The 25530-nt window shown below is 43.3% G+C and overlaps 3 protein-coding genes across 7 annotated transcripts in view; 2 read left to right on the top strand and 1 right to left on the bottom strand.

Annotated features, from left to right (window-relative positions):
• Positions 1-2411, top strand: part of Cdkl1 (cyclin dependent kinase like 1) — a 43147-nt gene extending 40736 nt beyond the window's left edge. For all 3 annotated transcript variants that reach the window (XM_041658444.1, XM_041658446.1, XM_041658447.1), the window contains one exon: positions 863-2411. In XM_041658444.1, coding sequence (XP_041514378.1) covers positions 863-970 — 108 coding nt within the window. In that variant the 3' untranslated portion in view covers positions 971-2411. The remainder of the gene's footprint in view (positions 1-862) is intronic.
• A 1297-nt stretch (positions 2412-3708) lies between these two features.
• Dmac2l (distal membrane arm assembly component 2 like) lies at positions 3709-19387 on the bottom strand. 3 transcript variants are annotated; one of them, XM_041658506.1, is made up of 5 exons: positions 19343-19387; positions 7327-7438; positions 5479-5687; positions 4618-4789; positions 3709-4157 (listed from the first exon to the last, which is right to left on the bottom strand). In XM_041658506.1, the coding sequence occupies exons 2-5, from the start codon at positions 7431-7433 to the stop codon at positions 4043-4045; spliced, it is 603 nt and encodes a 200-aa protein (XP_041514440.1). In that variant the 5' UTR covers positions 7434-7438; positions 19343-19387; the 3' UTR covers positions 3709-4042. The 3 variants fall into 3 exon arrangements, with proteins under 3 accessions (XP_041514440.1, XP_041514441.1, XP_041514442.1); XM_041658507.1 differs by lacking the exon at positions 19343-19387 and adding an exon at positions 19051-19323; XM_041658508.1 differs by lacking the exon at positions 19343-19387 and adding an exon at positions 9751-9822.
• Positions 19388-19544: 157 nt separating this feature from the next.
• Positions 19545-25530, top strand: part of L2hgdh (L-2-hydroxyglutarate dehydrogenase) — a 28821-nt gene continuing 22835 nt past the window's right edge. Inside the window, exons 1-3 of the mRNA XM_041658380.1 lie at positions 19545-19700; positions 23703-23818; positions 24414-24565. Of these exons, the coding sequence (XP_041514314.1) occupies positions 19561-19700; positions 23703-23818; positions 24414-24565 (408 nt within the window). The 5' untranslated portion in view covers positions 19545-19560. The remainder of the gene's footprint in view (positions 19701-23702; positions 23819-24413; positions 24566-25530) is intronic.

The following is a 25530-nucleotide window of genomic DNA, read 5'->3' on the forward strand; positions in this document are numbered from 1 at the left end:
TTGCTCTGATAAACAGCATGACCAACATAACTGATAAAAAGACAGCATTTAATTGGGAGTTTGCTTAGCGTTCCAGAGGGTGAGGCCATCACATCCTGGTTGGGAGCATGTCAGCATGCAGGCAGGAAGTAGCTGAGAGCATACCATCTTATCCACAGGAAGCAGAGAGAGAGAGAGACTGGCAAGGGCTTCTGAAACCTCCAAGTCCACCACCAGTGACATATTTCCTCCAACAAAATCACACCCCCTAGTCCTTCCCAAACAGTTCCACGAACTAGAAACCAAGCATTCGAAATATATGAGCCTATGAGGGCCATTCTCATTCAAATCACCACACTAATCTTTCCTTTGTAGGCCCCACTTCCACAAATACACACCTGGATGGTGTGTGTGTGTGCGAGCGCGCGTGTGTGTATGTGAGTGTGCGTGTGCACGCATCTGGGGCTGGAACTCAAGGCCTCTAACATGTAAGCAAGCAAGTTGTCACTGAGACACACCTCCAGTCCTGTGTGTTTTTCCTTTTTCATATGGGTTCTGTGTGTTTGTGCATGGTGGTGTGAACTCAACCCAAGACCTTGGTTGCTTTGTTTTGAGGCCAGTCTCCCTACGTAACCCAGGCTGGTTCCATTGTGATCTTACTGCTTCAGCTCCCTGAGTGCAGGAATTGCATTTTGTGCAAACATACCTAGCTTGGACTGCTTTCTAGATATAAATCAAACCTTTGGAAGCAAAGGAAGAAACCAAACGGAAACACTTCTCCCTCTCTCGCGTTCTGGATTTTATAAAGGAAAGATTTACTTCCGTACCCCCCAAAGTTATACATGGCCTAATCTGAACCTGACTTTGTGTTTCATGATTTCAGTTGCAGTACCTACCTCAGTTGACTAGCAGCAGCATCCTCCCGGCCTTGGACAATAAGAAGTACCACTGTAATACCAAGAAGTTTAACTACCATTTCCCAAATATTTAAGCAGCTGGCAGAGTGAAGAAGTGATCAATAATTTGAAGGGAAAAAAAAGTATATATTTGATTCCTGTATCGACTACATATCAGGAGAAAACACAGACGGAAAGCTGGAGGCCACCTGGCAAGTTATGAAGAGAAATTCCAGAGCCAGACTTCCATGCTTGGTGGGGATGTCCAGAGAAGAAAGCAAAAGCTTGCAGTTTCACTGTGTTTGTATATCTAAGCAGCGGGGCTGAAAGACAGAACAGAAACTCTATCTACTGCCCTTAAAGACAATATAAGTCGCATCTACTGCCTGTAGCTGCAACAGTAGATCATATCAGAAGGCAGGCTTCAGCTTGCTTTCTGGCACATGTCAAAAGGGGTTATAAAATGTCCATATGTATTTCTCTAGATCCTAGTATAGCCTATTTCTAATGTTGGTTTCAAAACATATTTAAGTATGATTTTGGTCCCTGAAATCAAAATGTATGTGATTCTATTTCCTGTATGCTCTTTCCTGATTTTTGTGTTTTAAGACATGTTTTAGAATATCTAAGTTGATCAAAATATCTAATGTCTTAAAACTTTGTAGGTTTTGTGCGTATATAACCATGAGATACTTAGACTTCTCTTACATATACTTTTATCTTTACCCTGAGAAAGAGTGCGTCCGGAAGGGATAGGACAAGACCTACAGGCCTCACAGAATGAGCCCATCAGCCTGAAAATAATCATCACTTCATTCTTCAGCTCACCCTCATACTTGAAGATTGTTCTATAAGCAAAACTACTATAATGCTCTGGATTTAGACAAAATTGCTTGTGAACTTTAATTTGAATCAGGAAACATGTAGGTTAATTGAAATTCTCTCCTTGAAATATCTCTTATTATATATATCATGTATATGTACATGTCTGTAAACACACATTCCTACAATTGTACACATATCTATGTGTACATACCATGCTAATGAAAAAGGCACAACAAACAAGGAAGTGGTCAACAGTGAGACTTAAATTTACCTTTGATCTGGTTTATTATTCCTAACAGCAAAGCTTTTCCTCCCTGCCCCTAGACACGGGCAATGTAAGCCCCATATCAGCATCTCACTTTCATTTCCGGTTCATGTGCTGCTAGTTCACAGTTCTCAGACACGGGCTTCGAAGCTCTACTGCATCCCCAGAACATCTCTTCTGCGCTCTCTTGACACCGCTCAGCCCCAGTCACTGATCGCCAAGCAGTTCACTAAATTCCGTCCTCTGTTCAGTAATCTTGGCTACTCCCAGGCAAATTACGACTTCCTAAATATATATAGCTTCTCCCACAGACCTGACAGGGGCTGAATAACAGCTCCAATAGTATTCAATTCCTCTTAATAGCCGTGATTTAAATGACAAGGAAGGATACCAACTTCTGTGAGTAGTTCAAATTGCCTTTTTCCCCCGCTTAAATCAATAAAAATGTATTTGAAAAAAGCAAATGACTGTAACTGCCTAGTTTATTCAGTAGTTTTATAGAAAACTGCAGACTAGCAAAGTCTCTCCAGATGGAGTCATGACGAACTGGCGGTTGGGCCACGCAATACTGAAACAAACCTGAGATAAAAGGGCTTGACTGTCTTCAGTGTAATCTGTTACATTTACGCTCATGCTCAATGGAGCGATTTCTGCAAACCTCATCTTCCACATGGAATCACCATGTACCACATGAGCCCATTCTACATGTGCTTTACCTTCTCTTTGTTCCTATTTACTATTTTCTGACTTGTAAATGACAGGGATATATGTCATTCGCATTTTCCTACAAATGAGGGTGTTTTTCTAGAAGCATAGTTCTAAAAACAGCTAACGCTCCCCTTTCTGCCTGAAACCTGCACTGCAGGTCATTCCCAGTCAGATTTACAGTCAGCAACCTGATAACCAACCATACATACAGAAACCTACACACGAAACAGCATGTAACTATGACGATGGAAATACAGCTATTTCAAGTAAAACATTAAAGACTAATTTTAATCCCCTTATGACATTCTTTATTAGTGTTTTCTAGATATAAAGTTCATTTTCATGTCCCTTGATTTCAAAGGAGGCAACATTCAAAATATTTGAGGGATAGCAAAATTTAGCTTTTAGTCAACACACTAACATTTTGTTTGAAGCAGAAGGACAGTAGGGATTTTTTTGGTTCTTGTTTTGTTTTACCAGCAAAACTAGTTGGGATACAGACAAGAACCTGTGTTCAGTTTTAACCAGCACTGGCCCAAGCTTAAAAGTAGGACGAATTAACCAGCGTGTTTCATTCTGACAAAGGGTATTTTAAAAGTAAATGCAATGCAATTCAGGAGCTTAGGAAGCAATCCAGTGTGCTATGTCACCCCGGACAGCTGTGCACGACTGCCTCCATCACTGCATCTGAAACCGAGCTTTCAGTTTTTCATAACCAGGCATTTCCAGCAACACACTTCAGTGCCTTTAAAGATGTCAAGTATTATAATGTAAAAAAGAATAATTGTATTGTATCTTAAAGAACTCTATGTCAATATCTACACCAAGCAATATCTACAGTGTATTTGCCAATAAGGAATACATTAGAATTAAAATGTTACGTTGTAATTTTTTTTTCTGAGACAAGGTTTCTCTGTAGCTTTGGATCTGCCAGCCTCTGCCTCCTGAGGGGTGGGATTAGAGGCATGTGCCATCGCCACCCTGTTACACTGTAATTTTTTTTTTTGGATTTCTCGAGACAGGGTTTCTCCGTAGCTTTTGGTTCCTGTCCTGGAACTAGCTCTTGTAGACCAGGCTGGCCTCGAACTCACAGAGATCCGCCTGCCTCTGCCTCCCGAGTGCTGGGATTAAAGGTGTGCGCCACCACCACCCGGCTTATGCTGTAATTTTTAAAGTGATCCAATGTACATAATTTCTCACTTCCAACTAAGTAACTTTAGCGAGTCACGTTTACACATTTGCTTTCCAGCTAATATCCAGTCTCCACTCCCAAACCGTCTCTCAGTCCTGCGGGTGGCTAGGTCGTGTTTGCGGCTATTGACCATTAGCACTTTCAAATGGCGCTTTAAACGGAGAGCACAGACTTATTTTACTTCAGGTTTAATTTCAGCTCTAGAGCAGGCAGTGCTGTCTTGAAGACTTGGGCAAGACTGTCTTTATCTTTCACTCCAGGAAGATCACTTAAGAACAAATACCTGAGGTTCCTGCAAACAGGAGAAAACAAAAGTCACTGCAGCTTGTTTAAGTTTGTAAAAATGAGTTTAGTTTAGAAAAATAACATGCACAAGGTATTTATATCACCCCACACCTTCCGAACGGCTTCTAGAGTAACAGTCTTGGAAGGCTACTTTAAATGAAACTCATGCAAGACTTAAATTATCATTTTTCCTTATTTCACTGACATTTCTGAGTCTCTTTTATTTCTATAACATACAAAACAGATCTCCTTTGTTTATAAAGTATCAATAATAACACAAACAAACAACCCCCCGAAGTCTTTAAAGGTACTCAAGTTTCTATAAGAGGAAGAAGCTTGAAGCCTCCACTAGCGTTAAGATAAAGAAATGGTCTAGTTACTTTGACTCTAACGTTCAAACATCTCCAACTGCTGAGATTACTGCTACATACTCTGATCAAGTTTTTGTTTTGTTTTTGACCACTTACCTAAAATGTCGCAAAGCAATGATGCCGTTGTCTGTGACATTCCCACAGGCAATTATTTCCATTTCCAACAGGCTTTTTCGTAACTTTTCAAGTTGACTGAGCCTCTGCAAACAGTGGTCTTCAATGTAATGGCACTTGCACAGTGTGATTTTCTCAACATGCTCGAGGCCCTCTGTGGGGAAAATTCAAAGTCTAAGAATCTATCTTATTATTACCGTGACTAACAGCCCTTGGTTCACCTAGGACGGGACTGTCCTGGCTTTGCCCGGTCCGTGGAAACTGGAGTGTCTGCTCACCTATTGACCATACATGACTCACTCATTACACAGCGTGGGCTGGTGCAAGGGCCACTCTGAAAACCCCACACCAGCAGAAGCTGTCTGGATATTAGTCTTATGTTCACAAAGACATCCGTTTGACTAAGATAGTCTGACAAAATCAAACAGGCTTTGAATTTTTTTTTGTTTTGTTTTGTTTTTTTCGAGACAGGGTTTCTCTGTGGTTTTAGAGCCTGTCCTGGAACTAGCTCTTGTAGACCAGGCTGGTCTCGAACTCACAGAGATCCGCCTGCCTCTGCCTCCCAAGTGCTGGGATTAAAGGCGTGCGCCACCATCGCCCAGCTCAGGCTTTGAATTTTAAGTGAACAAAAGAACACAGAAAGGCGCTCCTAAGGGAGGAGGAAGGAAGGTGTCTATCACATGATCTCTGTTCACTTTGAAGATAAATTCCTAACACAGGAATAAACTAGCAATTTTACTGAAATGTGCAAAAACAAACACATGACTATAACGGTGCGCAAACTGCAGCAAACCCTCATTGTGAGTCGCCTGCATGCCCTGCAGCCAAGTGGCAGGGACTCACCCATGTGCTCCAATCCAATGTCCATGATACAGGAATCGGTGGCATCAATTGCTTGGATCTTGTATCTGTCCACGGAGCCTCCTGGGAGGTTGTTGTAGTCCGCTAGCCACTTCTGGTGGCCACAGAAGCGTACTTTGGCCCCACACCGAAGTAGCCACTCAGATGCTGCCCTGTCAGGGCCAACATCCCTGATGCGTTCATGATCTACTCTGTTGACAAGGAAACAGAGTAGTTTACTTCCATTGTCACTAGTTCCTCAGTTGTGTTCACCAATATAAATATGGGCCAGAAATACATTTTTACTTCAAATGAACTGAGGAGTAAATACATTAATGAGATCCATAAAAATAAAAACTGTAGCTCTCTGTAGCTGTTTCTGCTTACTTTTTCCCTTTTTCCTTCCTTCCTTTTCTTTCTTTCTTCCCTTTCTTTAGTTTTAATCTCTGATAAGATATATTAATATGATTACTAACATTTTTGAGGCACTGTCCCAGTAAGGCTAGCTTTGAACTCATGATCTTTTTCCCCTTTGCCTCCTCAGTGGTGAGATTACAGGTATGTGCTCTCATATCTGCTATGGTGAGATTTTATTTTATTTTATTTATTGTTTTGGTTCTGGGGCTTAAACCCAGGTCCTCCCTGTATTAGGCAAGCATTCATATGTGTCATGGAGCTTGACAGATAGAGATCCCTAACACAATATAGTGACTATCTGGGAACCATTTTTCATTACTGAGAAAACATTAAAGGTATGGTGGCACACACTTTTAATCGCAGCACTCGGGAGGGAAGCAGAGGCATGGATCTCTATGAGCTTGAAGCTAGCCCGGTCTGTAGATTGAGTTCCAGGACAGCCAGAGCTACATAGAGAGACACTGTACAAACAAACAAATGGCTAAAAAGGGAATAATTTTGAAGCCATTTTCAAATTACCCGTCTCTTAGTGCTATTTACTAATTTCTGCAAATGCCCTTCTTTTGCAGTCACAATGGTGATATTAGGCAGTAAGTTTGTTGTACCTGTCTCAATATGGTACTTCTATGAGTATGCCATATACTAAGTTTTAATTTTTTATTTATTTTATTTAAATTTTCCTGTATGTAGTCCTACTGTTCTGGAATTCACTATATAGACCAGGCTGACCTTGAATTCACAGATATTTTCCTGCACGTCTCTCAAGTGCTGGGGATTAAAGGTGTGAGCCACCACCACATCTGGCCACACTAAGTTTTTAAGCACCATAGTTCTCCTAGTAGGACTCGACAGGCTATTAACATTCCTCAAGAAGCTAGAGAATGAGGATTTCAAAGTTATTTCAAACATACTGTTGAGTATAAAAAGAATAAAAATTCATTCTAGATAACTTACAGGATATGAATACACAAGTAAGAAAAAGTCTACTTGGGGCTGGAGATGGCTTGCTGGGTAAAAACACTTACTGCTCTTACAGAGGACCTGGGTTCAGTTCCCAGTGCCTACATGGTGGCTCACAGCTATCTATAGCTCCAGTTCCAGGTGATGATCCTTCTAACCTCTGTGGGCACCAGGTACACACATGGTGCACACCCATATATGCATGCGACACATAAAGTAAAAATAAAAAAAATCTTAAAAAAGAAAAAAAACACTAATATTGTATAACTCAGATAAGCAATTCAATATTTTGTAAGCTATTTTTCTGTTTAAGTATGTTTTATTATTTGTAAAAATATTACCATCTTACCGTACATGTTGTTCAAAAGAGAAATAATTTGAAACACAAGAAATAAGCAAGTAGCCAAAGAGTGATTTGGAGCCTGTCCAGTTATAAAAATCCCCACATTTCTTCACTTAGTTAGAGTCACTTACTTATTAAACACTGTATTCAACCATTCCCAGAAGTATCTGGAGTCACATGACCGTGGGATTTTCTTTAAGCTGCAGAGTTGCCTCGAAATCTTTCCGAGCACCATCATTTGATCTAGACACAAAACAGTGCTCTCGTGAGCTCACGGGCCAGAGCCCGCACCTCTGGTAAGTACTCCAAACTCCAGTGTCAGTGCTCTCGTGAGCTCACGAGCCAGAGCCCTCGTGAGCTCACGAGCCAGAGCCCGCACCTCTGGGAAGTACTCCACACTCCAGGGTCAGTCTTGTGCCAACAGCGGATGCCACTGACCAGACACTTCTGTCTCCAGTTCTTGGGTTTTGTTGGTTTCTTATTTGCTCAAAGGGAAAGGTTGGGACTAGCTGATGTCTAAGGTTCCTTCTAGCTTAAATTTCATTGTTTGAACCTTAATTGTCTGCAGTGCTGCCCTTAATGCTTATTTTCTGTATAACTATAGATTTGTTCAAACCAGCTCCACTTTCAGTATATATATTTCGAAAACAAAATGACAAACTATGGTCCCATAGGGAACAATGTGGCAGGGTTACAGTATTCCCATCCAGGCAGAGAAAAGAAAATAAAAGCAGATCTATTTGGGATAAAGATACAAGTGGGTCATCAGAGCACAAACAAACCTATGCTAGACAGGAGAGGAGCCTGGACAAGCAATTTCACTTCTCTGACTCTGAATTTTTTTCATTTGTGAAAAGAGATGATTTGTTCAGATGGTTTCCAGCCACAAGCTGAGAAAATAATTTCTGATTAAGTCTCGATAGATTTATCTCAATTCAAGTTCTCCAGTAGTGGGTCAGGTGTGAGGGTTAGGGACTACAAGAAGAGTAAAATGTGGTCTCTATCTTTGAGGAAATTACAAGTCAATCCAGGACGGAGTGGCCCACGCTGCCAAGTAGTTAAAATAAATGACAAGACTTGGCCGGGCGGTGGTGGCGCACGCCTTTAATCCCAGCACTCGGGAGGCAGAGGCAGGCGTATCTCTGGGAGTTCGAGACCAGCCACAAAGAAATCCTGTCTCTAAAAACAAAACAAAACAAAACAAAAAAAAACAAATAAATGACAAGACTTGATATAAGCCTCGAAGGAGCTAAAACAAGGACAGAGATGATTCAATGACAAAAAAGCCAGGCAAAGCAATGAGAGGTTGCAAGTCAAAGAGGGAAATAAGGCATGCTGTCGGTCACTCTGGCTGTACATGGAAGTCGGGAAAAGAAGTCAGACACTGCAATGCCAGGTCGCAAAGCTCTTGCACCAGGGTGTCTGGACTACATTCTGCAGACAGCAGAGAGTCACTGAGATGTAAGATCAGAGCACTGGCATTGCTGAAGCTGTGCTCCAGGGAATTTACTCTGACAGCAGCAGCAAAACCAAAGATCAAGTCAGACATGGTGGCATGGTCCTATAATCCTAGATAGTTTAGAGGTTGAGGCAGGAGGATCACTTGAGCACAGGAATTTGTGTCTAGCCTGAGCAATATAACTACAATCTGTTTATAAATAAATAAATAAATAAATACAGACAGACAGACAGACAGACAGACAGACAGAATGGTACAGAAATAGCTAACAAGGGCTCCAAAGGAAAGCACTTAGTCACAGAAGGATACGACACTGTTAGAGTTAAGATTCCATATGGTTCAGTAAGGGGCGTATAGAGACAAGAACTACAAGAGTTGAATATGATACCTGGATCACTGGCAGGACGGTGATGTCCTTATCAGATACCAATATCAAGGATGGTTCGATGAGTAAAGTGCTTGCCCACAAACATGAGGGCTTGAGTTTGGACCCCCAGCATTTATATAAAAAGCCTATTTGGTAGCATGCACCTATAATCCCAGTGGTAGGGAAGTAGAGACAGAAAGATGCCCTTGCTGGCCAGCCTGTCTAGCCTAATTGGCAAGTCTCCAGGATCAGTGTGGGGACCTCTAAGAAATAAAGTGGAAATGAAACAGGGCCTCAGAACTTAGCACAACTGATTCCATGAAGGAAATACCACCCAGGCCATAAAACTTAGCATGTAGACAGCATCACTGGTCAAAATAAAAACAAAGACCTAATCTATCAAAGCTCATATGGGGATGTCTCTAAATATACCAACCTTGTATTCTGGCTTCTGTTGTTCTACTTCTGGCTAACTATTCTTTTTAACTGAAGTATGTCAATATAGAACATGGCTTTTGTGCTTAAAAGCTCACCATGAGAAAGGCTTGGGGCTATGCTGGGATCCCAAATGCCCAGTGTAGTCACCAGTCAGCTAATAAAGACTTTCTATGGGCTTAAACCCATGTCTGATGGATATCACACAACAGAAAGTGAGGAGGACACTCAATGCTGAGCACATGCAGACACACAGATGTGAGCACAAAAGGACATACATGAACACATACATACCAAGGTAAGTAAGTGAACAGGGGACAGGGTTGTGGGCTCAGTTTTTTTTCTCTTAGATTTTCGTATTCTAAATATGAAGTGTTGGCAGGACTCCTAAGGGAAGATGACCAACAAAATCACTGGAATTAGAGTCACAAGGTGTTAGAGCTGGAAGGAACTTAAGTCAGCCACACGAAACCTCTCATTTAGAGATGAGGAAACTACAGCCTTGATATTAAGCAACATGCTGACACTTTAAATCCTTTCTGGAACAAGGTGGGGCATTAATAAATGCATGTGTCTAAAGGAACTTGCTCAATGTTTCATAGAGAATTTGTGTCAGTATCGTATTTGAACCTAGTGCTCTTCCCTACCATGAGCTCTCTAACTCTAGATGATTCTAGAACTCAAGAGAGAGAAGAAGACTTAAAAGATGCCTGAGCGGGAGGCATTCTGAAGCTGAGGAAAGGGTAGGATGCTGAGGCAGTGAGCGTGAAACTGATGAGAGAATCTGGGAATACCCACCGCACTCATGCTAACCCTTCTCTGTCTCTCCCCAGCCCCTCCCTCTTTGGCAGTGCCAGGAACTGACCACCAGGCTGAGTTCCTGTTAGGCAAGTACTCTACCCTTTAACAGATGGTCCTCTTAGCCTCCATCTGTGTCTTCATCTTTCTACCAAGGCTGTCTTTATCACCACAGACCTCTGCCTCCGCTGCATCCCGCAGTCTCAGCCTTGCTAGACATTTGTTCAGTTCTGTCCACCTATGCCCACCGTAACGAGTCTTTTGTTGTCAATTTCATTTACAAATCTGGGCTTTCTCATCCTCTACTTGGGCCATTTCCTCTATTAATTCCACCCCCAACTTCATCTGTGAAAATCTTACCTAACTTATTTCAATGCCAAACCCACCTATTCATTTCATTCATTCATTCATTTATTCATAAACGCTCATTGGATGTTGGCTACACTTAGTACAAACCAAGGGTGAAACATTGCAGCAACAAGAGAAGTAACAAGAAAGATCCCATCCTGTCCTCATAGAATCCATGGCCTAACGGAGAAGACAGACGACATGGGAACACGAATACTATCCAGTGTGGTACTTGGAGGCATGGACTGTGTGTGAAAGCCTAAAAACGGGCTGAAGGGAAGGATTCATACTAGAGGTGGTTTTTGTTTTTTTGAGATGGGTCTCAAACAATGATTAAGAGTTTGCAAGCAGGGTGTGATGATGCACTCCTTTAGTCCCAGCACTTGGTAGGCAGAGGCAGGAGATCTCTGTGAGTTCAAGGCCAGCCTGGTCTACATAGTCCCAGACTACCCAGGACTAGTGAGACCCTGTCTCACAAACTAAAAGAGTTTTCAGTGAGGAAGATTAAGTGGGGGAGAGGAGCAGGCAGAGGTAAAAGAAGAACAAGGACCACTTATATCCACTCTCTTAACACAATGCAGAAGTTTACAAGTGTCTGTTGATGGTCATCTTCAGTGGCTAGCTGTCCCTGTGCAAAAGTCAAGCCGGACTTGTTACTCAGCAAGAGAAATAGCAGAGTCCCTAAGACCTGCTGGAGTCAGTGTGGTTCACTTAAATAAAGGTAAGGCCAGCTTTATTTCAGTTATGATTTCTGAAAACATTATATGTTATCTTTAAACCAAGTTACAGTAAAAATTAAGTTTATATATAGAAATAAAGGCTTAAAAATCTGGTGAGTTTTTACATTTTCAGCTTCAACTTTGTGGACTGACATCTGAGAAGCACTTCCTGCTGGAAAGCAAGCAGCTAGCAGGGAGAATCCTTTCTACATGGAAAAAGGAGACCTCTAGTGGTGAGTTAGTAAATGGGACGCTAGTGAGTTAAACCAGTTAAAAGCAGATTAGAAAATCCTTGCTATATGACTGGTGCCATAAGAAACCTAGAAATTTAAATTATAAAAAAGAAAACACACCTCTGTTTACTATCATAATCAGCCCTAAGTTTATAACAGTGATTCTAAAATTTGCAATTATATTTGTTAATTAATAAAAGCCAGATCTCTAATGTGTTAACACACACACACGTTTATTCATTTAATAAATGAATATTAAGTTCTGTTCTTCTAGAGAACCCTGACTAATACAAGCAGTAAGTGCCTTTTTTTTTTGCAGTCTTAACTACTAAGTCATCTCTCCAGCTCCTGCACAACACCCTGAAGATGACAAAATTATGGAAAGGAAGAATGGCAGGAGGGTTACCAGGGGAAGCTGTAAGTTGTGATTATAAAGAACATCTGGAGAGATCCTTTTGATGCAACTGTTCTCTTGATTATGGTGGTGGGCATAACCCTCTGCACACAGAGAGGAAACACTGGGACAGCTCTCTGAGATAATCTGTCGACCACCGGTGTGACATTGCACTACCGTTTACAGGGTCTTATCACCAGGGAGGTGGACAGATGGTGTGATAGCTAATCCGGTGGCCAACTTGACTGCGTCTGACCCTAAAGCCCGAGTTCCTGGGCACTTCAGGAAGGGATTTCCTTCAGATTATTTGAAGCAGGAAGACCCACCCTAAATCTGGGCCATATCTTCTTGTGGCCGCCCAGATAAAGGGATACAAAAGGGAACTTTGTTTTTTGCTCTCTTACCCTCAATTTTGATGGCAAGTTCATCTATCGTACAGGACATTCACACACACAATCTTTTTGTCCTGTTTCTTTAGAGAACACCGACTAATACAGATTATGGCACCATGAGTGGTTCTAGAGAAATGGAATCGTAAGGATGAACTTTTCTAGTAAGCTTGGTGGTTTCTGGACCTGGCTTTCCAACTTGCCAAAACCTATACTACTGAATGCTCGCAGAATGCTACAAGTCTGTGGTGTGGGCCATTTAAAGAACTTATTGAGGTAAGTTCATTTGATGATTCTGATTCTCCTCTTGTGAAAAGCAAGGAATTTAGTGACCTATACATAAATAAAAAAGACAATTTATAAAAAAATAAGGGAAACGACAATGCAGGCTGATTACTCTGGCATCTCTGGATAAACTGACAATGGAGGATAATGAGCTCAGCGATAGAATTAATGAGATGTACATAAGCAAATAAAAATTTCTAAGTGTACACTGGAAGAGAAGAGAACTCAGGTTGCTGAACACAAAACCTCATTTTAAAATTAGCTGAATTACAGTGGAAATACAAATCCCTGCCTCAGAAGGTGTTGGCACTTGAAGTAAGAGCACCGGCTGGTAAGGATGGGATTCCGTGCCTTGGGATGGAGATGTGTGGGAGGATACTTATGAAGCTAAAGACTTGGAACTCTAAGACTCTGGAGGGTTTATCTCATTTGAGGAAGAAGTTTCTCTACCCTTAGCAGAAGCATCCCTACCCTGAACCCTGCAGGACTGCCCTCGCTACCCATGCCTGAGGGAATAAACCCTTCACTGGCTGCTGAACTGGCAGTGACCTTTTCTGAAGGAGATGCCATGCAAGAAACATTGATGGCCCTCAGCACCCACCAACAGTTGCCTCTGTACCTGTAATCAGACTCAAGGCTAAGCAGGCTCCTAGAGGTGAGAAAGTAGCCCTTGAGGAAATGTGCTATACCACTAAAGAACTTAGTAATTTTGCCAATTCATTTAAGCAAAACTCTGGGGAAATTATAAGGGAATGAATTTTTAAAATATGGGATAATGATGGAGCATAAAACTGCATCAGGCTGAGTTTATAAATATGGGGCCACTGAGTGGGAACTCTAGGTTTAATATGGCAGCTCACACAGCTTAAAAAAATGTCTTAAGGGGCTGGAGAGATGGCTCAGAGGTTAAGAGCACTGGCTGCTCTTCCAGAGGTCCTGAGTTCAATTCCCAGCAACCACATGGTGGCTCACAACCATCTGTATTGAGATCTTGCGCCCTCCTCTGGCGAGCGGGCATACATCGAGGCAAAATGTTGTATACATAATAAATAAATAAATTAATAAATAAAAACACCAATGCACATTTTAAAAAAATGTCTTAAGTTTGACAGATTGGATGGAGAGCTTGTCAAAAAGATATTCTACAGAAAAGGAGCTGCAGACATATGACACTTTGGCTTAGTATTGATGAGGGATTTTAAGGTCAGGGAATTAGAATGCTGGAGTGGGTACATGTAAAACCCAGCTCTCTACAATGGGAGGGCCCAGAAGACATGCCCTTCAATAACCCCGTAACACTTAAAATGCCGGAGTGGCACCAGCACGTTGAAGAGCTTTTGTTGTCGCTTGCTCTTCTTGTGCCAGACACTGCTGCTCAACTGAAGTAAATGTGATAGGTTTGTGTCCTGGATTAGCAGGGGTCAGGGGTCATTAAATCACCAAAAGCAAATGAGTATAGTTATTATAACTGGCAGCAGAGGCAAAGCAAGGCTTACAATGGCCTAACCTGTATGGACCTTTGGTACGGGCAAGACGCCTCAGGGTGTTTTGTTTGTTTTGTTTTTATCTACTTAAGCAGAAAAACTCAAGAACCAAAGAAAGGAAGGCTGCATTGTAGCATAGCAGTAGGGAATCTGGTCACCAACCAATTTTCAGACTCATCCAGTGTATAGATCCAGAACTCCTTGAGAAAGGAACTAGACCCATTTATAACTAGGACTTATACAATTTTTGAAACTTTTAAAGACTGCAGGACTCTTCTGTTTATTTATTTAAGCCACCTCCTCCCACAGCAAAAGGATAGAAGGTTATGGTATAATGGTCACTATCTGGTAGAAGGAGAGATGAGCTTGGCGTCTTGCATGCTTTTGTGGTCCACATGCAGAGTAATGGCTAAACCAGGCTGTGGCCTCTTGCTGCCTGGGTGAGGGTCCAGATTCTTTTTACTCACCTTCAGAGCCAGTGGAAATGGATTAACATAAGAGTTATGGAGGTGGGTATGGCTACTACTGCCCCAGGGGAAGGCTTGGTCCTGATCCAGAGGTGGGGTGGGCAGCTAACATGGGTTTCTAGAGCTCTTCACGATCCAGGGAAACGCTTAGCATCCTAACTCCCATCCCCGGCAGTGCTATGAAGGAGGTGAGGGCCTTCCACATTTAAGCTGAGCTCTCTTTGCAGGAGGCACCACTTGACATGGGCTGTCCCTCCCCTTGGCAGGTCTGGCCTAGCAGCAGAGACACCAGGATGCCACACTGCTACAGATGACACCATCTTGTATCTGCTGACTGTGGGACTTTTAAAGTTATACTTTGGGGGCTCTGCAGTTAAGGGCACTGGTTGCTCTTTCAGAGTATTCAGATTTGATTCCTAGAACCCACATGGCAGCTTATAAGTATTTGAAATGACAGTTCCAGAGAATCCAAGGCCCTCTTCTGGCTACCATAGGCACCAGGCACATACATGACACACAAACATACAAGCAGGCAAAACACCCATACACATAAAAGTTATACTATGCTCTATATTGTGATATTCATAGTAACACAGTAGGCTGGAGAGATGGCTCAGAGATTAAGAGCATTGCCTGCTCTTCCAGAGGTTCTGAGTTCACTTCCCAGTACCTATATGGTGGCTCATAACCACCTACAATGAGATCTGATGCCCCCTTCTGGTGTGCAGGCAAACGTTCAGACAGAACATTATATACATAATAAATAAATAAATCTTTTTTTTTTAATTTCCTTTTTTTATATTTATTTATTACGTACACAATATTCTATCTGTATGCCTGAAGGCCAGAAGAGGGCGCCAGACCTCTTTACAGATGGTTGTGAGCCACCATGTGGTTGCTGGGAATTGAACTCAGGACCTTTGGAAGAGCAGGCAATGCTCTTAACCACTGAGCCATCTCTCCAGCCCCCTAAATAAATAAATCTTAAAGAAAAAAAGTAACAGCATCTTGGGAACAAAGAAGGAAGGGAAGTTTACGGTTTAATAGTGATGTGTTTGTGTCATGCTGATAAGAGGCCATAGTCTTAGTTTTTGGTCAAATTGACACTAGCTAAAGTCATCTGGGGAGAGGGAATCCCAATTAAGAAAATTCCTCTATATGACGGAGGATGGGGCATTTTCTTGATCAATGGTGTGGAAGCGCCGAGCACACTGTGGGTAGCACCACCCCTGGACAGATGGTCTTGAGGGATACAAGACAGCACACTGAGCAAGCCAGTAGGCAGCACTCTTCCATGGCCTCTACTTCAGCTCCTGCTGACTTTCCCTCCACAACGGACTATAAGCTGCAAGATGAAATGAATCCTTTCCTCCTAAGTTGCTGTTGGTCACGGTGTTTATCACAGCACTAGAAAGCAAAATAGGACACATGGGATCTCTATTACTTCTTACAACTGCATGAGTACCTACAGTTACCACAAAATAATACACTAAATTTAAAAAACAACTGTGGTTGTTTGAAAGAAAACGCCCCTCAAAGGGAGTGGCACTTTTAGGAGGTCTGGCCTTGTTGGAGGAAGTGAGTCACTGTGGAGGTAGGCTTTGAGGTTTCTATATGCTCAAGATACCCCAGTGTCTCAGTCTACTTCCTGTTGTCTGCATATCAAGATGTGGCCAGCTCCATGTCTGTCTGCATGCCACCATGCATGACATGATGATAATGGACCGAACCTCAGAAAACGTAAGCCACCTTAACTGTTTTCCTTTATAAGAGTTGCCATGGTCGTGGTGTCTCTTTACAGCAATAGGAACCCTAACTAAGAAAGAAGTTGGCACAAGGAGTAAGATATTGCTATGATCGGCCTGACCATGTTTCTGTGACCATGTTTCTGTTTGGAGGAATTTGGACTTCAGTTCAGTTCAGTTAGGAAAGCAATGGAATGCTTTAAGCACTGCTTATGGACCATACCAGTAGGGGCATGGAAGACAGTGGTGCTAAGAGCTATTTGAATTGTGAGGGGCTGGCTCAAGATGTTTCAGAGGAGAAGAATTTTAGTATGTTGCCTAGAGATCATTCTTGTGATATTTTGGTGATATTTGGCTGCTTTTTACCCTTGCCTAAAAAGTTTGCCTGAGACTAAAGTGAAGGGTTTTGGATTAATTCCTTTGGCAGATCTCAAATCTCAAAACAGCCTAGTATAGACTCTATTATGTGGTTATTAGTGGTAACTTTAATGAAGATTTATAATGAAAAGGAGCAAACTGAGCAGGGATAATTACAAAATATAAAATTTAAGGAACCACAAAAGTAGGATGGAACTAAGTCCTATGTTCAAGGAGACAGAGTAAGAAATGGAATTAAGGAAGTGGTGACTTCAGGACAAATCCTTCCTAGCCAAGTTTCCAACTTGTGTAAAGGAACTAAAGAAAAGCTTAGAACCGTTAGTCCTAACACTTGAAAGGAGGAGGCTTGTGGATCTCTGAGTTTGAGGCCAGCTTAGTCTAAAAAGCAAATTCCAGAATAGCCAAGCTTAGGCAGCAAAGGACAGAAAGTTGGTGAAGACATAATTGAACGAGAAGCTATGTTCCAGCCCCAATGAGCAGCAGAACTTGGCAGCTTTGGCCACCTAGTCTGGCTCAGAGTCCAAGACAGAAGAAAGGCATTAGTGCACCTTCCTCTGAGAAAAGGAAAGCTGCTGAGGCCAGGCATATGTTAGGGGTGTCCTGAATGGAGGCCTAGAGAGGCCACTGCGTGAAGCTGCAGAAAGTTGAAAGCAGTTAAGAGAGCTGAAGAGCGCTCTGACATCAGACACGGAGATGCAGAGTTTAGCGCTTGCCCAGCGGGTGTTTGGTCTTGCTTTAGTCCAGTATTTCCTCACTATGCTCCCCTCCCTACATTTTGGAATGGTAATGTATATCCTGTGCCATTACATATTGGAAGTATGTGATCTGTTTTTTTATTTTGATTTTACAGGTGATTACAGTTAAGAGATGGCATGAATCTCAGAAGAGACTTTGAACTTTAGACTTTTAAGTAAGTTTAGGAGTGATAGACTATGGGGTCTTTTGAAGTTGAACAGAATGCATTTTTGCAACATGATATGGGTACAAGCCTTTGGGGGCTAGGGAGTGGACTGTGGTGGTTTGAAAGAAAATGGCCCTCTCTGAGGCTCGCGTTGGTGGTACATGCCTTTAATCCCAGCACTCAGGAGGCAGAGGCAGGCAGATCTCTGTGAGTTCGAGGCCAGCCTAGTCTACAAGAGCTAGTTCCGGGAAGGCACCAAAGCTGCAGAGAAACTTTGTCTCAAAAGAAAAAAGAATTGGCTCTCAGATGGAGTGGCACTTTTAGGAGGTATGGCCTTGTTGGAATAGGTGTGGTCTTGTTGGAGGAAGTGTGTTACTGTGGAGGTGAGATTTGAAGTTTCATATATGCATGTATGGTCAACATACCACCCAGTGTCTCAGTCTACTTTCTGTTACCCGTATATCAAGATGTAGCCAGCACCATGTCTGCCTGCAAGCCGCCACGCCCCTGGCCATGATGACAGTGAACTAAACCTCTGAAAATGTAACGAGCCCCCTCAATGAAATGCTTTCCTTTATAAGGGTCACCATGGTCATGGTGTCTCTTTACAGCAATAGAAACCCTAAGTAAGACACCAACTATCCATGCTCTTCATCTGTGATGGAATAAACAGGGAACACGGTTTCTTCCCCACCAATGAAACAAAACATCTAGTACTGCTCATGAGACAAACCATTCAAGCCTAATAAAAAGCTAATGCTTCATTAAGTTGAACATCTGGTGACTTTTCTCATATACACTATTACCTGCTCAATGGCACTAGTAAACAGAATAGTGTCTGAGGTCTGATGAGGTTTCCCTGAGCCAGAGCCACCTATTAGCTGGAACCAACAAGTCCTCCCAGCGATAGTTTTATCATTCTGTTATGGTCCTGTTAAGCTGTTCTAAGCCGAAGAACAAAGAACCACCATCAAGCAGAGAACGGGAATTACATCGGTATGGTGACAAAGAATCACACATTTTAACAGAGTTATAAGAGTCTTAGGTGATTATATTGCTTTCATTTTTACAGTAGAGGAAACAATAAAGTGACCTGCTCCATGAATGGCTTTTCTAAGACATGGACATTTAAAACTGTGTCTTGGTCCAGTGACAGGGTTGGGCTGGAGAGAAAGCTCCGCGGTTAAAACTGCTAACTGGTCTTGACCAAGGACCTAGGGTTGGTTCCCAGCGCCCACATGGTGGCTCAGTCATCCAAAACTTCCAGTTCCAGGGTATCCTTTATTCTCTTTTCTCGTCTCTGCGGGTTCCTGTGCACATGTGTTGCACATAAACACACACACACACACACACACACAGTCACAAATAAGTCAGCCTTTTTTTTTTTTAAGGCACCATATGATGCCGAGCTGTCTACTTTCACCCAGCACCTAGCTCAGCGCCCGATATTTACAAGCTGAGTCAGTAGTCGAATGAACGACACCATCAGGAGCCCCACGAAGGGTCCAGAAGCCTCCGGCCCGGTGGTGACAAACACAGACAGGAGGTGGTTCAGCTGCCAGTCCCTGGCTCCCAAGCCAGGGCGTCGCCAACCGACCAGGGGCATGGCCGAAGGACAGGCAGCGGCAACCAGAGGTCACCTCGCCATGCAAGGCCGCCAGAGCGCAGGCGTCCAAGGCCCGACGAGGCCCGGGAGAGCCGAACCGCCACCCGATCCCCGCCAGCACCCTCGCTTTTCTACTCACGACGCGCGGCGTCCCAGCGTCTGGCCGGCCCTTCGCCCTCTGTGTTTTCCCCTCTGCCGCGCTCGCCCATTGGCCAGCGTAGGCCACGCCCACGGAAGGCAAAAGCGTGCATTTCATTGGCCCTCGCTTGGGGGCGGGGCTGGAGAGCGGGGCGCTTTACCCGTAGAGTCGTTCAGGCTGCTGCTGCTGGGGTTGAGGAAGGAAAGGTGGCATAGGCGATGTGGCCGACCCTGCGTTACTTAGGCACTGCCTGCGGTCTGGCTCGATGTCGCTTTGCTGGAGGTTTCCTCCCGGCAAGCGAGCGGACGACTGGGGGGCCGGGGCTGCTGTGCTGGGGTGACCGCAGCTTCAGCACTAGGTAAGTGAGTGGCGGTGGCCTGCGTTTGCAGCTCCCTTCTGAGAAGTCTCGAATTGGATCCGATTCGACGTCTCTGTCCCTGGAGATGAAGTTCTGATATTGTGGTCCGGCCTTGGACTCCAGGAGCTGCTGAACCTGCGGGGTTCATCCGCAGCATTTGTGAGCGGGAGGGGGTGCAGTGTTGATTGGAGGCTCAGGGGCGAATTTGTCTCCGAACACAACCCTCCTCTCCGTTTCTTAACCACTTTAAAGGCTGAATGGTGAATAGGATCCTAGTCTGGCCCCTAGATGGTATTTTGAGGATTAGGGAACCTAGTACACTCTATATAAGTACGCTGATTCTTAGTTAGCTAGCATTCCCTGTGTTGCATGGAAGATCCAGAACTAGGCTTCATTCAGTAAGTCAGTTCCTTGCACACATTAGACTTGTAACTGAGAAGCAACTCAGTTGCCTACCGTAAGCTGTCTAGGAAAGCCGGCAAATGCAGTGTTCTTTGCGAAAGCTTTAAGGGGGAAGGCTTTCGGTTTTTTGAGACAGGAAGGTGAGCCAGCCGTGTGAATATGATTTTAGTGGACGACAAAAGTGTGGAAAGACACTTGAGAGGGACAGTGTCACAGCAGTGCTTTTGTTTAAGCCACACATTAAATTTTAGTCGAAGGACCACAGAAGCTGTTAAATGGTGTCGAAGCAAGGTTTCCCTAGGTAGCCCTGGCTGTCCTGTAACTCCCAATGTAGATCAGGCTGGCCTCCAGCTCTCAGAGATCAGCTTGCCCTTGCCTTCCAAGTGCTGGGATTAAAGGTGTGTGCCACCACACCTGCTCTACCTTTTGAGACAGGATCTCTCATGGAGATTGGCGGGCCAGTAAGCTCCAGGGATCCACGTGCCTCCGTACCCTACCTACCCCAAGGATGGGTGGAGCCAAGCTTTTACATAAAGGTGCTTGGGTCCTCATGTGCACAGCAAGCCTTTTACCAATTAACCATTTCCCTAGCCTCTCCCCCACCCCCAATTTTATACTTTTTATTTTGGAGCAATTGTAGATCCATAGGAAGTTGCAAAATTCACAGAATGGTTTTATGTCGCCTTCTCCATTTCCCACCATTCTTCCAGTGTTAGTATAGTACAACAGCAAAGCCAGAAAATTAATATTGATACAATGCAGCTTTTATCAGTTTTACGTGCACTTTGTGTTCTGTGTGGAGCTCTATGAAGTTTAATCAGACATTGTATAATCCCCTCAATTTGGGCATCGAAATATTCCATTGTGGACACGGGCACAGGTGCCCACCAAGATGGCAGAGCCCAGTTGTCAGGCTCTGAGGCTAGATGAAACCCTAACGGCTCTCCACACTTCGGTCAGGCATTGAGCTACAGTGCCTGCCCAGGGAGCAAAATGAATGACAGTGTCTTTCAAGTGCTGGCCTCTGTGATGGGCAACGGTGCCACCAATAAGAAGTGAGTGCCAGTCAAGTGTGGACAGCAAGGGGTCAGCCAGATCAGCGTCTATTGCAAGAATGCCAATGATACCCTAGAGTGGGGTCAAGCTACACAGCCGGCTGGTTGTGATTGATCGGTCTTCTAAAGCTGAACTCATCTTCTGCTAGTGGTCAGATGTTTGTGCTTCGCCTTAAGGAGGGATATGACTTCAACTCTGCAAATAAACAAAAGGTAGCTACATTTTCCAGTGCAGGGCTGTTTGGCCCTGGACATCATGAACTCCCAAGAAGGCTCTTTTATCTAGCGTCGGGTGCAGAATGACTCTTCCCTGAGGAAATGGACCTGCTTTGGAGACAAGTGAAGAAACACCGGCAATGCTATTGTCAGGTAACTCTACCAGAGAACACACATGGACACTCTTAACGCTGAGTAGAAAGTCTGTATTGCCGTAGCCAATGGCCGCACAGGGAACCTGCCCAAGTCATGCAGCCCCAAACCTCTCTGCTCTTTGACTTTTATGTCCAAAACACATCCTGGTTGACACCCTTTGATGAGGAGGAACAGTTAATGAAAGTGAAACTACAGAAGCCAAAAAGCAAGGTTAGTGCATTTAGGAACTTTCCTGGATGTTGGAATTGTGGACTAGGTCTTGGATGGACTAGATCTTCATTCCTGTACTGGCAGGTTTTGAGGCCTACATGCTGGGTTCTAAGGTCAGAATGGTACTTCCAACATGGCGTCAGTTGTGCTAACGTCTGGCAGCCTGTTACATCTCTGGAGAGAAGAACCTTGTCCACAGCCTATCCTCCCATGGGGCACCCATCATTTGTCTCATGTAGTGGGCCCCTATCCTCATTGCCCCTTGTTCCACTTATACCCACAGGCCTCCTAACCTCCCTCCCTGCTCCCCAGGAGCTCATGATAAATGATAAATGCGCCATCATTGTTGGAGCTAAGCTGAGGAAGGTGCAATGCACAGAAAATTCATTCAAAGACTCTAGTCCCAGCAGAACCTCAACATCTGATTCTGTCTGGGAGGGCAAAGAGCAACAAGCCTGGCCAAGGAGCTGAATTAACTTCGGGTCAAAAGAATGCAGCTTGGGCTGGAGAGATGGCTCAGAGGTTAAGAGCATTGCCTGCTCTTCCAAAGGTCCTGAGTTCAATTCCCAGCAACCACATGGTGGCTCATAACCATCTGTAATGGGGTCTGGTGCCCTCTTCTGGCCTGCAGGCATACACACAGAATATTGTATACATAATAAATAATAAATAAATATTAAAAAAAAAAAGAATGCAGCTTGCAGCTTCCCAGACAGATGAGCCACTGACAGAAAAGACAAGCTGAAAGGAGAATCCTAACATCTCCAGCACCGCTAAGGATCTGAACCCCCAGCGGCCACGCAGCTCCTGAGATGTCTGTGGTGACAAGCCCGAAATTAAGAGCCACTGTCAGTGGCATCTCACTCTAAAGATAGTGTGAACGGCACGTGTGTGGACGCCCGTGAAACAGGGGCCCTTAGAAGGTTGTCTTGAGAGAGGTGAAGAACATTGACTCCATCGTGTGGGCCCCAAGTGGGATCAGCATCACCTACAGTGGGCCATTAGAGAAGAGGAGGGACTAGAGGACCCAGCCTGTGAAGACTGGGATGTACGTGTCTCAACCTACGACACAACATTTAAATGGGAAATCAAGTTCGACTCCTGGATTCTTTTCTATCTGATTCAGAATATCAGGGCTATTCTTTTTTTGTATGTTTTATATTTGATTAAGTGAACATTTCTCTGGTGTATGGAGAACATTCCCAAATTATCTTCTTTGTTAGATGGCTTTCAAGTTTTCTCGCCGGTGAGCAGCAGGGTCTGGTCTAGTCTTGCCATGCTTTTGGAGTCATGGTAACTGTGGTGTTAACAGTATGTACATACAGTGTGTGTGTGTATTCTGACCGCACAACCAACGGTTCATTGTTGATAAGTAACTAAGATGCTCCGTCACCACAAGATTTGTTCTCTCCCCCTCTCTAGTCACCACATCCTATCTCTCCATTCTTCCTAACTCCTGGCCGTTACTCTATTCTCCATCAGAAAACTTTGTCATTTTGAGAATCTTATGTAAGTGAACCCTTAACACTGATTTTATCATACAATGTGATACATACGTATATATATATATATATTCTTATTATCTCTTATATACATGGTATATTATACATTATACATAATATAAGCAACATATGATATGTAATGTGATAGTTGTTATATAATATATAAATAACATATATGTTATTATAAATTTTTACTTTAATTTCTCACTAATGAAAATTATGGCCGGGCGGTGGTGGCGCACGCCTTTAATCCCAGCACTCGGGAGGCAGAGGCAGGCGGATCTCTGTGAGTTCGAGACCAGCCTGGTCTACAAGAGCTAGTTCCAGGACAGGCTCCAAAGCCACAGAGAAACCCTGTCTCAAAAAACCAAAAAAAAAAAAAAAAAAAGAAAAGAAAATTATGCAAGTGAAGTTTGGTGAGGTCTGTAAACATAAATTCTTTAATCTTGCTTTCTCTTAAGTTCATTTGATATAGTCATTGTCGGTGGCGGAATTGTGGGGCTTGCCTCTGCCAGAACACTCATCCTGAAACACCCCGGACTTTCGATTGGTGTTGTGGAAAAGGAGAAAGATTTAGGTCTGTATCCCATCAGCTTGCTGGGAACCTGCTCATTTTTTTCAGGCTGAATTAGTAATGAAAAATGTTGATGTTTGTGTCTTGTTTTGGATTCTCTCGAAAGTCTTGCATGGTAGTGGTTGGTTTGAGGGTTTGTGAGGTGGTAGGAAGAAGAGATGGGGTGGGGGAGACTAAAAATCACAAAGGACACACTCTACGTGTGCTGCTGAAAGTTGAGTACACTGGTACCCGGGGAGCAGCATTTGTGCCTCTCAGGTTTGTGCCCATTCTCCATCGGCTTTTAGGAATGTCCCTATTAACACTAATAATTCCACTTTCCTCCAGAAAGACAAGAAGTCCTGGGAGCATGTACAGAGTCTTAGGGGGCCTTTAAAGTGCTGTTTAAACAAAGCGTAAGTCAAAGTCAGAAATGGGCAGGAATGGTTTAGCATTGATGCTAAGGATAGCTGCTATAGAAAGTTGCCAACAAACAGAACAAACAAATCTAGGCATTTTTAAATGATGTCGCCTCTGCTATCAACATGTAGAATTGTTCACTTCTTAGATTTTTTGTGAGTCATTTATTTTTCTTGACCCTGTCTCTCTTGTTTTATAGCCCTTCACCAGACTGGACGGAACAGTGGGGTCATACATAGTGGAATTTACTACAAACCTGAATCCCTGAAAGCTAAACTGTGTGTAGAAGGTGCAGCCCTCATCTATGAGTACTGTAAGCTCAAGGGAATTCCCTACAGGCAATGTGGCAAGGTACAGCATTTCACTCGGGCGTGGCTTGTTTGTAACTAATGTTTCCTTGGGTTTAATGTTGAAAAGTTTGTATACAGTTTAGTTTTTAGTGTATTTGCAGAGTCATGCCACTATCAATACTAATTTTAGAATATTTTTATTACTCTCACACTAAACCATATGCCAGCTCTCCTGAGTGCCTAACAAACAACAAACTACTTTGTTTTCTGTCTCTATACAGTTGCTTGCTTTATACTATGCTATCTTTTTTGTTGTTGTTTTGTTTTGTTTTTCAAGACAGGGTTTTCAAGTAACTGCTCAGGCTATCCTGAAACTTGCTTTGTAAACCAGGCTGGCCTTGAACTCACAGAGATCCACCTGCCTCTACCTCCGCCTCCTGAGTGCTGGGATTAAAGGCGTGCACCACCATTGCCCAGCACTGTGTATCTTTTTTGTTTGTTTGTTTTTTACAGGGCTTCCTCGAGTAGCCTTGGCTGTCCTGGTAAACCAGGCTTGACCTTGAACTCACAGAGATCCACCTGCCTCTGACTACTGAGTGGTGGGATTAAAGGTGTGTGCCACTACTACCCAGTTTATACATATCTTATAAATAGAATTATGTCACATAGACTATGTGATATTCTGTGACATTTAAAAAGATATACACTTACCATAATGCTTTCAGAGGTTATCCATGTTATAGCATTAATTAGTACTTCATCCTTTTTTATGCTGTCTCCATTATTTTGTTTGGGTGCTTATTAGTGATATGCATTTGAGTTGTTTCTGCTTTTTTGTTATGAATAACACAGTTATAGGTATTTATATATAACTTTTATGGAAACCCATTCTCATTTCTCAGTGGAATATTTCTAGAAATAGAATTTCTGGTAGGAACTCCATCTTTAATATTTGAAGGAACTGCCAAGCTCTATTCCAGATGTTATGGTTGGTTGCATTTTTGATGGGGAACCTCTGTCAGCCAA

Source organism: Microtus oregoni, unplaced genomic scaffold, assembly GCF_018167655.1.
Source record: "Microtus oregoni isolate MIOR12 unplaced genomic scaffold, Mior012 000009F_ref0000495, whole genome shotgun sequence".
Taxonomy (NCBI): Eukaryota; Metazoa; Chordata; class Mammalia; order Rodentia; family Cricetidae; genus Microtus; species Microtus oregoni.